Genomic DNA, 15,243 nt, shown 5'->3' on the forward strand with positions numbered 1-15,243 from the left:
GAGAAGAAGTCAAGAAAGCATGCTTTCTTTTTATGAAAGTTTGCTTGGCTTTTTGAAAAACAGCTTTGCAGTGATATGAGAGGAAATGTAAGTGTAGGTTTCAAGGAAGGGAAGAGTTTCATGATCCAGTATGTGCTGTCCCTGTTGTGACATTTAACAGAGCAAGAGTGATCATACTGTGATTGAGGAGAAAAAGATTTGGGAGAAGCTTAGAGCCCTCTACCCTTTCAAGTCTTTCTCAGTAGCTATGACTTGTATTTTTCCCCCTCTCATTGACTTCTTTATATTTCAATTAAGGCCCAGCTCTGATGTGGACTTTTGTCCTTGACTGGAGCATCCAGCATGAAAAAAGAAAAGGATTCATTCCCAACCAGTAACCTTTGCTGAGCATTCAGCACAATACAAGGCATCATAACTAGAGAAGCAGTACCCATCCAAGGGAAAGTCAGTAAAGAAGTTGTGCAAGAATAGCCTTCGAGCTCTTCCAAAGTGCCAGAGTTGGCATTTTGAGAGGAGGATAAATGATGGATGTTCCCAGTTAGATTTAACAGAAATGAATTTGTGGTCAGAGGATCTTAAGGTGGCATAATTGATGTATGAATAGTAGGAGGGTTCAGAGGGAAAAATATGATCAAGTGTGTTAGAATAGAGGGTGTGAGGGTTGAAAACTTGAGTAGGGCTTTAATTAATTGTTTTTGATTGTTAAAGAGAAAAAATAAAGGCCTTAGCTCCACCTGGGTCATCCCACTTAGAGCCTAACTAGTCTTTGTAGTGTAAATTGAAATCCCTTTCACAAAGGATCTCAGTACTTGGATGTGATTAGAAGTGAAATAGAAGTCAGAGAGAAATTGAGGTGGAAGTAATAAAACACAAAAGCAAGGTGATATAGGATAAAGAGATTTTGAGCTTGATGGCATGAAAATTAGGAGACCCAAGATTCATGAGGTGTGCAATAGGTGTCTGTACTACAGCAGACACATACTCCACCCTTGGAGCAGAAATGATGATAGAACATAAAGTTGGAGATTTACATAACATGGATTTCAAGTAAGGTTTTGCAAAGGCTGCATGTATATGATGCATCCTCTTAGATTGAGAATGGAGTGATTATTATTGATAGATAGTTTATTTCTTTGGTTTTGCTAATGCATTAGTGCCTTCTGGAAATTAAAGATGAATATGTTCAGACCTTGTTTGATTAAAGTTAAAAGAGAATTATAATGAAAAACTGATAAACTCTAGCACATGCTTGAAAAGAAGTAAACCTTTGTTTTATGCCTGTCTATGAGTATTTGGAAAGTATTTATATTTGGGGAAAATCTTTTCTTTGTGCTTGTTTGCAGTTTCCCACTTTAGCAAGGTAGTGCTAGGAACAAACGAAGACAAGGCCTCATTCATTCACATCTATTCTTGAGCTGTCTTGAGTAATGTACCAAAATCACTGCCTCCTATGTACAACCAGGCCCCACAGGCCTTTGCTTATTTTTCCCTGGCCACTTCATAAACCCTGGTTTAGTCCACTAATGGCACAGCACCCCCTGTTGGCATTGCTCTAATTTGCACTTTCCCTCTCACCATCTAGCATGTTTAGGCCCTGACTGCTCTAGATGTTTTTCACTCCATCCTGCCATATCCTGTTTGGTCTCCCCCTTCTCCATTTCCCCTCCACTTTTGACACATATCTTCTTTGTCTGCCTCTCTTTTCTCATTCTCTTCATATATCCATATATTCAGCACACCCTTTTGATCTCTCTCAACCGTACACTTCTTACCACCGCATCTTTCTCATACTCCTTTATATCTTATCAATATTCAGTTAAACTACCTGACCCTAAACATATTTCCAACACATCCACCCTTCTTCATACATTTTCATGTAAAGCCCATGCCTCACATCCATACAACAATGTTGGAATTACTGTACCTTCAAACATGGCCATTTTTGTCCTCCCAGGTATAGTCCTCTCCTTCCACACATTCCTCAGTGCTCTGAGAAACTTTGTTCCTTCATCCACCCTCTGACTCTTTTCCCCTTCCATGGTTCCATTCACTGCCATGTCCACTACCAGGTATCTGAAAGACTCCACTTCCAGATTTTTTCCATTCAAACTCTCACCCACCTAACTTGTCCTGCCTTGCTAAACTGATAGACTTGCTTTTGTTCACAGTTACTCTCAGCTTCCTCTACATGCTATCCTGAACTCAGCACCATCTTCTGCGGATTCTGTCTCGAATCTGCCACCAGTGCTGTGTATCAGCAAACAACAACTGACTCACTGCCCAGGTTCCCCTCACCCCCCCCACAGACTGCATACTCACCCCTCCGCCCAAGACCCTTACATTTACCTCCCTCATCACTCCATCTATAAACAAATTAAATAGCCATGGAGGCAGTGCACCCCTGCTGTAGCCCCATCTTCACCTGGAACCACTCACTCTCCACTCTTACCTATTCACACATATGTCCTACACTCTTGATAAAAACTTCTCTGCTTCCAGTAGCTTTTCTTGCAAACCATATATTTGTAAAACCTTCCCTATCCATCTTATGCTTTCTTCAAATCCATAAATACCACTTAAAAATCCTTTTATTTCTCTTAAGTATTTCTCACACACATTCATTAAAACAAACACCTGATCCAAACATCACTTACCCCCTCTGAAACCACATTGTTCATCCCCAATCTGAATCTTTCAGGCTCAACCTCCACTCACCCTTACAACTCACCAAGTATGCTTAATGGACCTAAACCTCAGTAATTCGAAGACTCACCTTTGTCTTCCTTGCCTTTCTACAATGGCACCATACATTCTGCCAATCCTTAGGCACCTCATCAACAATGCAGCCACCCCCTTTCTTTAAGAAATTCAGTTGCAATACTATCCACTCCAGCCACCTTGACAAATTTCATGTTATGCGCTGGTTTCACCACATCTTCACTCTTCACCATAACTCTCATTTTGCTTACTTCATTGACAGAAACATCTCACACTCTAACATCAAACATTCAGTAGTCCTATAGGATACTTACTCCATTGCCTCACCTCATTATTACCTGTTACAACTTCCATATTTTTCTTTCAGTGGTGTTCCCATTTGTTCTCTTGTTTTTCTCATCATATTGACCTATTTACAAAATATCTTCTTATCTCCATGAAGTTTACTGATACTTGCTCACCCCAACTCGCTTTTGCCCTTTTTTCAACCCCTGTCCCTTCCTTTGACCTCCTGGCTCTTCTTTTGTACACCTCCCAGTCATTTACACTCCTTCCCTGTAAGTATTGCCCATGCACCTTTGATTTCTCATTCACTAACAACTTTACTTCGTCATCCCACCACACACTACCCTTCCTCACCTGTCCTTATCCCACCTTCTTTATGCCACACATTTCCCTAATTTATGGTAGCACTGCTTCCCCAGATATCTCCCATTCCTCACACTCCTCTTGCTTCATTGGCTCTCACTTTTTGTCACCTTACTCTTAACCTCTCCTGGTAACTCTTTTCCAAGATAACTTACTTTTACCACCCTCATCTCAAATCATATCATATCTTCTTTCTGCAAACCTTCACCCTTGCCTCTACCAGGTGATGATTGGGAAAAGTGGTACTTGATTAAGTAAACAATCCCAGGACCCCTTTTATGGAGCTTCCATAGATTAAGCAACACCTAGGACCCCTTTTATGTAGCTCCCATTGCTCTGAGGGAGCACTCCATGCATGAGCAGGGAATTATGGACTCTTTTGGAGTGAGAAAGTCCTTGACAAGACTGCTCTTTTTTTTGTCCAAAGGTGACTTTCATTCATTATGTAACCACTGGCAGGCAGAGTCCAGAATACCATTTGGCACTTATTTGCACAAATAGTCTTTGATGGGGTGTCTCAGAAAACAAAGATTTCACTTGCTTTAAAAGAATGTTTATTTAGCTAATTGTCATAAGTGTCCTGCTGGTAGGGTGTGCACATCTGATCATATGGCACTTGACACCTGCCATCCAGCACAAATGTTCATGACCTTATCTACTGGGAGAAATTACAGTCAGTCACCCATTGTATCAACCTGTGATCAGTGGAACATCATTGGTTGTTACAAACTTTTTCCCAGGATGCTGCCTTACAGAGTGCACAGTCCATCACGCATGAACCCACCAGCTGTGAAAGCTTTTCGTCAGACTTATATCTTAACCATGAATATTAAATTTCTTGGTTTTCTGTTAGTCTCTTACTACTCGACTTTGCTTCAGAATGGTGTAATAACACAGTCCACCATTATGCAGTTGAGGTGCCTTTGGGAACTAAGATTTTGCTTGCTTTAAAAGAATGTTTATCTAGCTAATTTTCCCGAGTGTCTTGCTGGTATGGTGTGTACATCTGATCATGTGGCACTTGACACCTACCATCTAGCACAAGTGTTCATGACCTTCATATCTTAGCAGGTGTGTACCACTTGGAGAAATTAAATTCAGTTACCCATTGTATCAGTGGAACATCATTATCTGTCATCTGGTTAATGTTGCAAACTTTTTCCCAGGGATTCTGCCTTACAGAGTGCACAATGCATCACACATGAATACACTAGCTAGTGAGAGCTTTTTGTCAGACTTATATCTTAACCATAGATATTAAATTTCTCGGTTTCATGTTTTTGTCTCTTACCTCTTACTGCTCAACACAGTCCACTATCATGTAGTCAACCATTGAAGTACACAGTAATAAACCAACATATAGGGTGTCAGTTTATGAGTAGTGATCATTAGGCCAACCATGCAAGTTCAGCATGGCAACTTGGTGTGGGACATATAGGGGTGTAGAGTTACTAATAGGCTCTTGGTACCTAGACAAAAGGGACCTTGTAATATGGAGTCTTCCACGGGTGTTCAGTGGTGATGTGTTTGTTCATCATAATCTAGGAGACAGGATTTTGCAGTAGTACTTTTTCCTTCTTTCATACTTGTTTGCCATTCCCCGCATTATCAAGTAATGCCAGGGACAGACAAAGAAGAGGCCTCATTTGCTCACATTCATTCCCTAGCTGTCATGAGTAATGCACCAGATCCACAACCCCTTATTCACAACTAGACCCCACAGATGTCTCTTTTCCACTTACTTCTACCATGCTCTTCTCACTCATATTGTTTTCTTTTTTCTCAAAGCCTGTACAAATCATCACCCTTGCCTCCTCCAGGTAATGATCAGACATCTCACGAGCTGCTCCTTTCAGCACAATCACATCCAAAAGTCTGTTTTGCAGGTCTACCAATCAGTATGAAATCCAGTAATCAAAAATTTTTATACTTTAACATCACAGTAGTTCTATCAAGCATTTTTATACCTAAACCTCTTTGTACTTTGATGTAAGTGTGTCTCTGGAAACAAAGTTCTCACTCACTTTGTAACTATGTCTGTTAAGGCTCTGCTCTTAAAGCCTTACCAGTTGGGGAGGAATAATGGGCTTGACCATAAGCTTTGTAAACAAAAGTATTTTTGAATATCATACTTTTGTTATGGATATGTGATGCTGTATGTGGCATGCTATGTTATAAGGACTAAATAAATAAATAGATAAATAAATGATTATAACAGCATGCTACATATAGGATCACATATCCATAACAAAGATATATTTATTTATTAATAATGATAAATAAATATACTTTTGTTATGGATATGTGATGCTATATGTGGCATGCTATGTTATGAGGACTAATTATTCTTGAAATACTTCCTTGAAATGAATATGAACAGTTGATAATGTCTTTTGAAATGCTATATTGTTCTGTAATGTCTGGATGTATCTTTGTCAGCTGGTGCATTCACCAGCTGACCAAAGTTTGTCAGGTCCCCTCATCCCCACCCCTATCCGGAGATTCAGACAAGTGAGGTCCAGAAGACAGGGACTTAAGAGTATGTATGTATACCAGTGGATGTATGATTCAGTTAATGCTTTAGAGTAAATCCAATGAAGTTATTTTTTTATGTGAAAAGGTCTTAGTCTAAGAAGGATCTAGATTATTTGCCTACATATACACCTGAAATGTTACACAGTTGATTCCTGTAGCTGAGATGAATTTCTGTGTTAATTTATTCATGCTGGAGCACATTTGGAGGAACTGAGCAAATTTTGTTTTGATATACCACTAAAGAGGTTTCTTACATGTGTGAGGTTCAAATCAGTTACCTGAAACCAGTTTATGTTTACATCGGCAAAACTAGGTTTGTGTGTTTGCAAGTGCATCATCTTTTAGTATGATTAATGTACTTGGTCATTGCTTTTATGAACTAGTAGCCTCATTTGCAGCTCAGGTCAAGAATTAGCATCAGTCCTTGATGATTGAGGTTTGCATTACTAAATTTTTTGCAAGAATTATGTTCCTTAGTCATTGATAAGAGTTGCTTGTGTATACTAGGAGGGTATTTGATGCCCTATGTGAATGAATAGGTAGAGTGAATTGACCAGATAAACAAGGTAATGGTTTTGCCAGTATTAGAGTCCCATTCTGTTTCTGGCAAATTTGAGAGATTTGTATACACACGAGCAGATGGTGCCACTAATGATAATATGATCTGCCTTCTGTTTGAACGTAGCAAATGTCTCTCCACCTTTGTATTAAGTACATTAAGCAACTTTTTAAGATGCAAGGGATTTATATGCATGTGTACTAAGGCACAGAGCAGCTTCAGAGACATCATTCCCATCCTGCTTGTTCCAAAAATGACTTGTAAAGACATCTTGAAACTGGGGTTCAGCATAGATTGACTTGATGAGGTAGAGTCTGGGTGAGGGGTAATGGAAATTTTTTTGTTTATATTGTAGCTATGGTTCTATAGTGGCTAACTTTGTTTATAGTTGTTTGTGATTGGCTGAAGTTAGTCTGAATTATGGGAGCTACCGTCTTGGAAAGTTGTGACCACTGTACAGTATTTTACTTGGTTCTGTTTCCAGATAGTGTGTTCCAGTACCTGAATAGGCAGATCAACGACAGTAAATGTATCTGCAGCATCTTTGTATTTAAGCACATAAATAAGTTATGCAAAGCTCATTCTCTGCACCAATGTCTGTGTGTCTTTATGGTGCCACCTCTGACTGTGCTGGAGTCTTGTACCTAAGTTTTGAAAAGTTTTCTACTCATTGTGTTGAATGAATTATCAGATTGGCCTTCTAAAGATTTATATATGCCAGGCATAGTGTTGCATTTTAAAGCCATGGAAATTGTAATAAAAAGTAGAAATGGAGTTTTCTTTTTCCATTTCGTGTTCACTTTTTGAATTAGTAAAATCCGTAATTTCACCATGATTATATAATGATTTTATGGATGGGGAAAATTGTGAGGTGGGATTACTATGGCCTAAGATTGATTCTTAGTGGAACTGAATGCATGCAAATGATGTTGACCAAATTAGAGGATGAGTTAATTTTTTTTTATGTGTGGCAGGAGGAACAGAATGACATTGACCAAATCAGAGGAGTTAAACAAAATTACTTTTTTTTAAGTGTATTGGAGGAGAATGTTGATATTAGATACAGGAATGGGCTACTTAATCTTGAATTGGTATCATTTGAATAAAGATGAATTGGAGAGTGTGAAGAAATTCAGGTAAATACTTGGATGTGACAAGAAAGGGCAATAGTTGGAAGATAGAAGTTAAGATTTTAGTCATACATGTAAGAAATGTTTGAGTTGCCTTTAGAGCTGTGGTTGATAAAGTGTGGTGTAGTGTGTGCCAAAATCATGCATGATATTTTCCATCTTGATTTATTCATGTGAACTTTCACTTTTGCAAGGACCAGATAGGAAATTTTGAGGTCAGAAGAGGTGGATAACATGTATAATATTATGATAGGAATGAAGAGAATAGGTAATTTACATAATCAAGGTCTCAGATAATTGATGTGGAAAGTCGGTGAACTGGTACATAGGTGAAAGCCAGTTAGATAGTACAGTCATGTAGAGCTTACAGCATGCAAGAGAATGATGATGATCTGTCATAGCATGGTTGAAAATACAAGGGGCATAATAGACCAAGAGAAGAATGGACAGTTTCGGTGATTGGACTGGTGAAGCCTAAGTGTGTTTTAGATAAGGATGAGACAAATGATTATTAATTTAGTACATGGAGGTATGTTTTGTTTGAAGATTGTAGGTGAATGGAGGTGAAAGTTTCATCAGAATTATAATGAGAGTGTGCAGAATGAATGATTTTGAAGCACATTTGCAGTGTAGAAGACTAACTTCGTGATACTAGACTTGAGGATATGTATGAATGAACCTTGGGGCTGTGTGCACTTGACCAACCCCATTTGAATGGGAATGGAATTAAAAGTTGTTGGTAAAAACTTTTCCACCCTGTTGCTCCCATTACCATCACACAGCTACTGTATGAATGCAGTATCATGATCCCATGGGTTAAGTTTTGCCCCCATATTTTCAGTAGCAGTGTACTGTATTACATAGTCATGGCCCACAGACACTGGAAATAAGTTCTCTGCCTTTTTTGGCTGATTATTGGATCAGTACGGAATATGGCATATTTGGAAGCCAGTACATGTGAAAGTGTTAAAGGGTTTATGGAAAATTTGTAGTTTGCTTGCCATTGACAGAATTGGTCGACAGAACAGGGCCTCGGTGCCTGTGATGTCGCACACCCGAGACTTCTTGCCATGACCAGGACAACAGACGGTGCAAGTATTATGGCTTTTGTTAATGAATTTTGTCATATAAATGATGTCCCATGTGATGCATCTCTGCTGGGATGACTTTAATTGCAAAATATGATAACTGCAAATATGTCACTTTCTCTCTGTACGGTATTTATCTCTTATTTAAGATTGTGTAGAATTATTAGTATAATGTGGAAAGTCATCATTAAGCAGGAGGTGTTGATAGCCCTTGTTTAAAGTGAGAGGATCTCTTCAACACTACCAATAGACATGAGTAAACATCTCAATTATTTGCTTATACTCTGTTTTCACACTCATTGGTAGGTTTCCCATGGTGAAGTGTGAGAAGGGGATGGCAGATTTCTAACAGGAAAAATGTAATATTTCTCATATCCTTTACCCCATGTAGAAGTTTGTAGGTGGGACAAATGAAGATGGTCAGTGATTAGAATCTTACTGATTTCCTTTGCATTAGTGAAGAAAAGAAATATTATGGAATGTCCTTTAGAAAGTACGATAAAAAAGTATTATCAAGTTAAATGTAAACTTTTAAAGCTCTTATTAGGGATAAGAAGACAGAAGTTTAGCATCGTTATTTGTTCACTGTATGTATGAAAACGGTTGTTGCTTTATCGGTCATGTTTAATACAGTTGTACGGTCATGTAGCATTATATTATTAGTGTATCACTAAAATTATTATTATTATTACTATTGTTATTATTATCAATATTATTATTATTATCATTATTATTATTATTATTATTATTATTATTATTATTATTATTATTTTTACTATTATTATTATTATTATTATTTATATTTATATTTTATTTATTTGTTATACTTTGTCGCTGTCTCCCACGTTAGCGAGGTATTACAAGGAAACAGACGAAAGAATGGGCCAACCCACCCACATGCACATGTATATACATACATGTCCACACACGCACATATACATACCTATTATTATGTATACCTATACATCTCAACGTATAAATATATATCCACACAGACTTATACATATATGCACATGTGCATAATTCATACTGTCTGCCCTTATTCATTCTTGTCGCCACCCTGCCACACATGAAATAACAACCCCCTCCCCCTGCATGTGTGCGAGGTAGCGCTAGGAAAAGACAACAAAGCCCACATTCGTTCACACTTAGTCTCTATCTGTCATGTATAATGCACCGAAACCACAGCTCCCTTTCCACATCCAAACCCCACAAAACTTTCAATGGTTTACCCCAGACACTTCACATGCCCTGGTTCAATCCAATGACAGCACGTCGACCCCAGTATACCACATCGTTCCAATTCACTCTATTCCTTGCACGCCTTTCACCCTCCTGCATGTTCAGGCCCCGATCGCTCAGAATCTTTTTCACTCCATCTTTCCACCTCCAATTTGGTCTCCCACTTCTCCTCGTTCCCTCCACCTCTGACACATATATCCTCTTGGTTAATCTTTCCTCGCTCATTCTCTCCATGTGACCAAACCATTTCAATACACCCTCTTCTGCTCTCTCAACCACACTCTTCATTACCACACATCTCTCTTACCCTTTCATTCCTTACTTGATCGATCAAACCACCTCACACCACATATTGTCCTCAAACATCTCATTTCCAACACATCCATCCTCCTCTGCACATGTCTATCTATAGCCCATGCCTCGCAACCATATAACATTGTTGGAACCACTATTCCTTCAAACATATTATTTTTTTTTTTTTTTTTTGCTTTGTCGCTGTCTCCCGCGTTTGCGAGGTAGTGCAAGGAAACAGACGAAAGAAATGGCCCAACCCACCCCCATACACATGTATATACATACGTCCACACATGCAAATATACATACTTACACAGCTTTCCATGGTTTACCCCAGACGCTTCACATGCCCTGATTCAATCCACTGACAGCACGTCAACCCCGGTATACCACATCGCTCCAATTCACTCTATTCCTTGCCCTCCTTTCACCCTCCTGCATGTTCAGGCCCCGATCACACAAAATCTTTTTCACTCCATCTTTCCACCTCCAATTTGGTCTCCCTCTTCTCCTCGTTCCCTCCACCTCCGACACATATATCCTCTTGGTCAATCTTTCCTCACTCATTCTCTCCATGTGCCCAAACCATTTCAAAACACCCTCTTCTGCTCTCTCAACCACGCTCTTTTTATTTCCACACATCTCTCTTACCCTTACATTACTTACTCGATCAAACCACCTCACACCACACATTGTCCTCAAACATCTCATTTCCAGCACATCCATCCTCCTGCGCACCACTCTATCCATAGCCCACGCCTCGCAACCGTACAACATTGTTGGAACCAATATTCCTTCAAACATACCCATTTTTGCTTTCCGAGATAATGTTCTCGACTTCCACACATTCTTCAAGGCTCCCAGAATTTTCGCCCCCTCCCCCACCATATGATCCACTTCTGCTTCCATGGTTCCATCCGCTGCCAGATCCACTCCCAGATATCTAAAACACTTCACTTCCTCCAGTTTTTCTCCATTCAAACTCTCCTCCCAATTGACTTGACCCTCAACCCTACTGTACCTAATAACCTTGCTCTTATTCACATTTACTCTTAACTTTCTTCTTTCACACACTTTACCAAACTCAGTCACCAGCTTCTGCAGTTTCTCACATGAATCAGCCACCAGCGCTGTATCATCAGCGAACAACAACTGACTCACTTCCCAAGCTCTCTCATCCCCAACAGACTTCATACTTGCCCCTCTTTCCAAAACTCTTGCATTCACCTCCCTAACAACCCCATCCATAAACAAATTAAACAACCATGGAGACATCACACACCCCTGCCGCAAACCTACATTCACTGAGAACCAATCACTTTCCTCTCTTCCTACACGTACACATGCCTTACATCCTCGATAAAAACTTTTCACTGCTTCTAACAACATGCCTCCCACACCATATATTCTTAATACCTTCCACAGAGCATCTCTATCAACTCTATCAAATGCCTTCTCCAGATCCATAAATGCTACATACAAATCCATTTGCTTTTCTAAGTATTTCTCACATGCATTCTTGAAAGCAAACACCTGATCCACACATCCTCTACCACTTCTGAAACCACACTGCTCTTCCCCAATCTGATGCTCTGTACATGCCTTCACCCTCTCAATCAATACCCTCCCATATAATTTACCAGGAATACTCAACAAACTTATACCTCTGTAATTTGAGCACTCACTCTTATCCCCTTTGCCTTTGTACAATGGCACTATGCACGCATTCCGCCAATCCTCAGACACCTCACCATGAGTCATACATAAATTAAATAACCTTACCAACCAGTCAACAATACAGTCACCCCCTTTTTTAATAAATTCCACTGCAATACCATCCAAACCTGCTGCTTTGCCGGCTTTCATCTTCCACAAAGCTTTTACTACCTCTTCTCTGTTTACCAAATCATTTTCCCTAACCCTCTCACTTTGCACACCACCTCAACCAAAACACCCTATATCTGCCACTCTATCATCAAACACATTCAACAAACCTTCAAAATACTCACTCCATCTCCTTCTCACATCACCACGACTTGTTATCACCTCCCCATTTGCGCCCTTCACTGAAGTTCCCATTTGCTCCCTTGTCTTACGCACTTTATTTACCTCCTTCCAGAACATCTTTTTATTCTCCCTAAAATTTAATGATACTCTCTCACCCCAACTCTCATTTGCCCTTTTTTTCACCTCTTGCACCTTTCTCTTGACCTCCTGTCTCTTTCTTTTATACATCTCCCACTCAATTGCATTTTTTCCCTGCAAAAGTCGTCCAAATGCCTCTCTCTTCTCTTTCACTAATACTCTTACTTCTTCATCCCACCACTCACTACCCTTTCTAATCAACCCATCTCCCACTCTTCTCGTGCCACAAGCATCTTTTGCGCAATCCATCACTGATTCCCTAAATACATCCCATTCCTCCCCCACTCCCCTTACTTCCATTGTTCTCACCTTTTTCCATTCTGTACTCAGTCTCTCCTGGTACTTCCTCACACAAGTCTCCTTCCCAAGCTCACTTACTCTCACCACCCTCTTCACCCCAACATTCACTCTTCTTTTCTGAAAACCCATACAAATCTTCACCTTAGCCTCCACAAGATAATGATCAGACATCCCTCCAGTTGCACCTCTCAGCACATTAACATCCAAAAGTCTCTCTTTCGCGCGCCTGTCAATTAACATGTAATCCAATAACGCTCTCTGGCCATCTCTCCTACTTACATAAGTATACTTATGTATATCTCGCTTTTTAAACCAGGTATTCCCAATCATCAGTCCTTTTTCAGCACATAAATCTACAAGCTCTTCACCATTTCCATTTGCAACACTGAACACCCCATGTATACCAATTATTCCCTCGACTGCCACATTACTCACCTTTGCATTCAAATCACCCATCACTATAACCCGGTCTCGCGCATCAAAACCACTAACACACTCATTCAGCTGCTCCCAAAACACTTGCCTCTCATGATCTTTCTTCTCATGCCCAGGTGCATATGCACCAATAATCACCCATCTCTCTCCATCAACTTTCAGTTTTACCCATATTAATCGAGAATTTACTTTCTTACATTCTATCACATACTCCCACAACTCCTGTTTCAGGAGTACTGCTACTCCTTCCCTTGCTCTTGTCCTCTCACTTACCCCTGACTTTACTCCCAAGACATTCCCAAACCACTCTTCCCCTAGGTCTCCTTTTATGTGGCTTTTATGGGTCTCCTGTAGCTTCAAGGCTGCACTCCATACAAGGATAAAGATAGGATGTACTCCTTTGGAGCAAGAAGGCCCTTAGCAAAACTGTACTCTTTTCTGTCCATTGATGATGTTACAGCCTTATGATAGGTGACTTTATGCTTATGGCTTGACCTCTTGCAGATGAAGTTCTGTAACATTCATTATATCTGTGTATGGATTTGAAAGGTATGCATAGCATGCTACTGTGAGCTTTATCAGACAAATATGCCTAATTTTTTTGTTAGCTTTTTGTTTTAACACACAGTGATCAGATTTGATACTATACATAGGCAGTTAGTAGAAAGAATTTGAGTAATTCTTGCCTTTTTTTTATAGGGTACATCGTCATTTCTGGTCTTTGAGAAGTGACTAATATTTGCTGAGGAATAAGAATTATGAGCTATATTGATTACAGTTTTCATGTTACCTGCATAGCTTGCCAAACACTTAGGTTGGCATACATTTTGGAATTGCTATTTTTGTGTCAGTAGTCTGTTGTCTTGTGTCTGGCAGTGGGAGGAGTCACATTTGCATAATATTCTCAAAATTTTTGCTTATTGCAAAGATTTTTATCAGGCTTGTTGCACATGTTGGTGTGGTGTACCTCCTGAGTTGACCCTAATGCCTCTCTGAGACAAAATATCTTGTAGAATTCTGAAGACATCCCATAACCATTGAATAACGAAACAAAATTCAGATCATGTCAATAAAAGACTTTTATTTTGGTACCGTAATTTTCCCTGACATTTTATCATCAGGCTTCACGTATTATGGCTATATGAGTTTGAAAACAGCATGTTTTTTCATGTTCGACATATCTTTACAAGAATGTCATTTATGATGGTATTGGTTTTGTCTTAAGTCCTATAATTACAGTAGATGAAGAAAATTCTTTCATTATTTAGATACATGGAGTAGTTAACATCTGTGCCTCTAAGACAACTCATTCTTGTTAATTAACCAGTTGAGGTTGTCCTTGGGTAGAATGTTATGGTATCCCAAAGATTGTGGTATCCCTAAGGCAAGGAACAAACAGGTTACTTTCACATTTTTCCAGGAACACTCATGATTTTATAGATGAAGTTTATGCTTAATGTCAGTGAGTGATGGTAAATGACACTAAATGTTTGTGCTTCTAAACTTTATTGTTCACCCTACAGGGCTGCGGATTTTCATTAACTTTTAATGTACTAATATGAGGTTAGAAATATCTGTTTGTATTGTGAATATTGTTTCCCCATTGTCTAGCAACACTACTATTATACACAGTCTTTTTATGCCAATCTTTGCAGAGTTCGATTATATTGCATGTAGAAATAGGCTTATTCTCACACTGTCCAGTCAGTGCACTTTATTGCTTCTGGCTTATTCTCACACTGTCTAGTCAATGCACTCTGATTCTGATATATACTTTAACAGTTATTGCATTGTTAGTTATCACTCCAACACCTCTGAATAGTCCAATTTACAGGAGACTGTGATATCTCACTGCTTATTTCCCATAGCTGTGTTAACTCGCTCTCACTGATTGTTTTGTAAATATTTCCTAACTTGCTGATAAGGCCTGCCTGTGCATGAATGAGATATAGACCATACTATATTATGATAGTTTCAGTAATGATATGATAATAATTCTGGCCATCATACCATCCCACAAAGGCTTCATTTCCATCCACTCCAGCTCTACCATAGAGTTCTTGAGGGTGCAATTCTTTTCCCAACTCTCTTTAATGCTTTCACTGCAAGAACTATATATTTGCAGTTGAACATCTTTTACTCTTAGGTA

The 15,243-nt window shown here is 39.3% G+C and overlaps 1 protein-coding gene across 4 annotated transcripts in view; it reads left to right on the forward strand.

Moving 5' to 3' along the window:
- The window catches only part of hfp (Poly(U)-binding-splicing factor hfp), a 525,647-nt gene that overhangs the window by 364,315 nt on the left and 146,089 nt on the right, over positions 1 to 15,243 (forward strand). For 2 of the 4 annotated variants that reach the window (XM_071679802.1, XM_071679804.1), the window contains one exon: positions 8,601 to 8,681. The exons of the other annotated variants lie outside the window; for them this stretch is intronic. In XM_071679802.1, coding sequence (XP_071535903.1) covers positions 8,601 to 8,681 — 81 coding nt within the window. The remainder of the gene's footprint in view (positions 1 to 8,600; positions 8,682 to 15,243) is intronic. 4 annotated transcript variants of the gene reach the window in all.

Source organism: Panulirus ornatus, chromosome 30 (genome assembly GCF_036320965.1).
Source record: "Panulirus ornatus isolate Po-2019 chromosome 30, ASM3632096v1, whole genome shotgun sequence".
Lineage (NCBI taxonomy): Eukaryota > Metazoa > Arthropoda > Malacostraca > Decapoda > Palinuridae > Panulirus > Panulirus ornatus.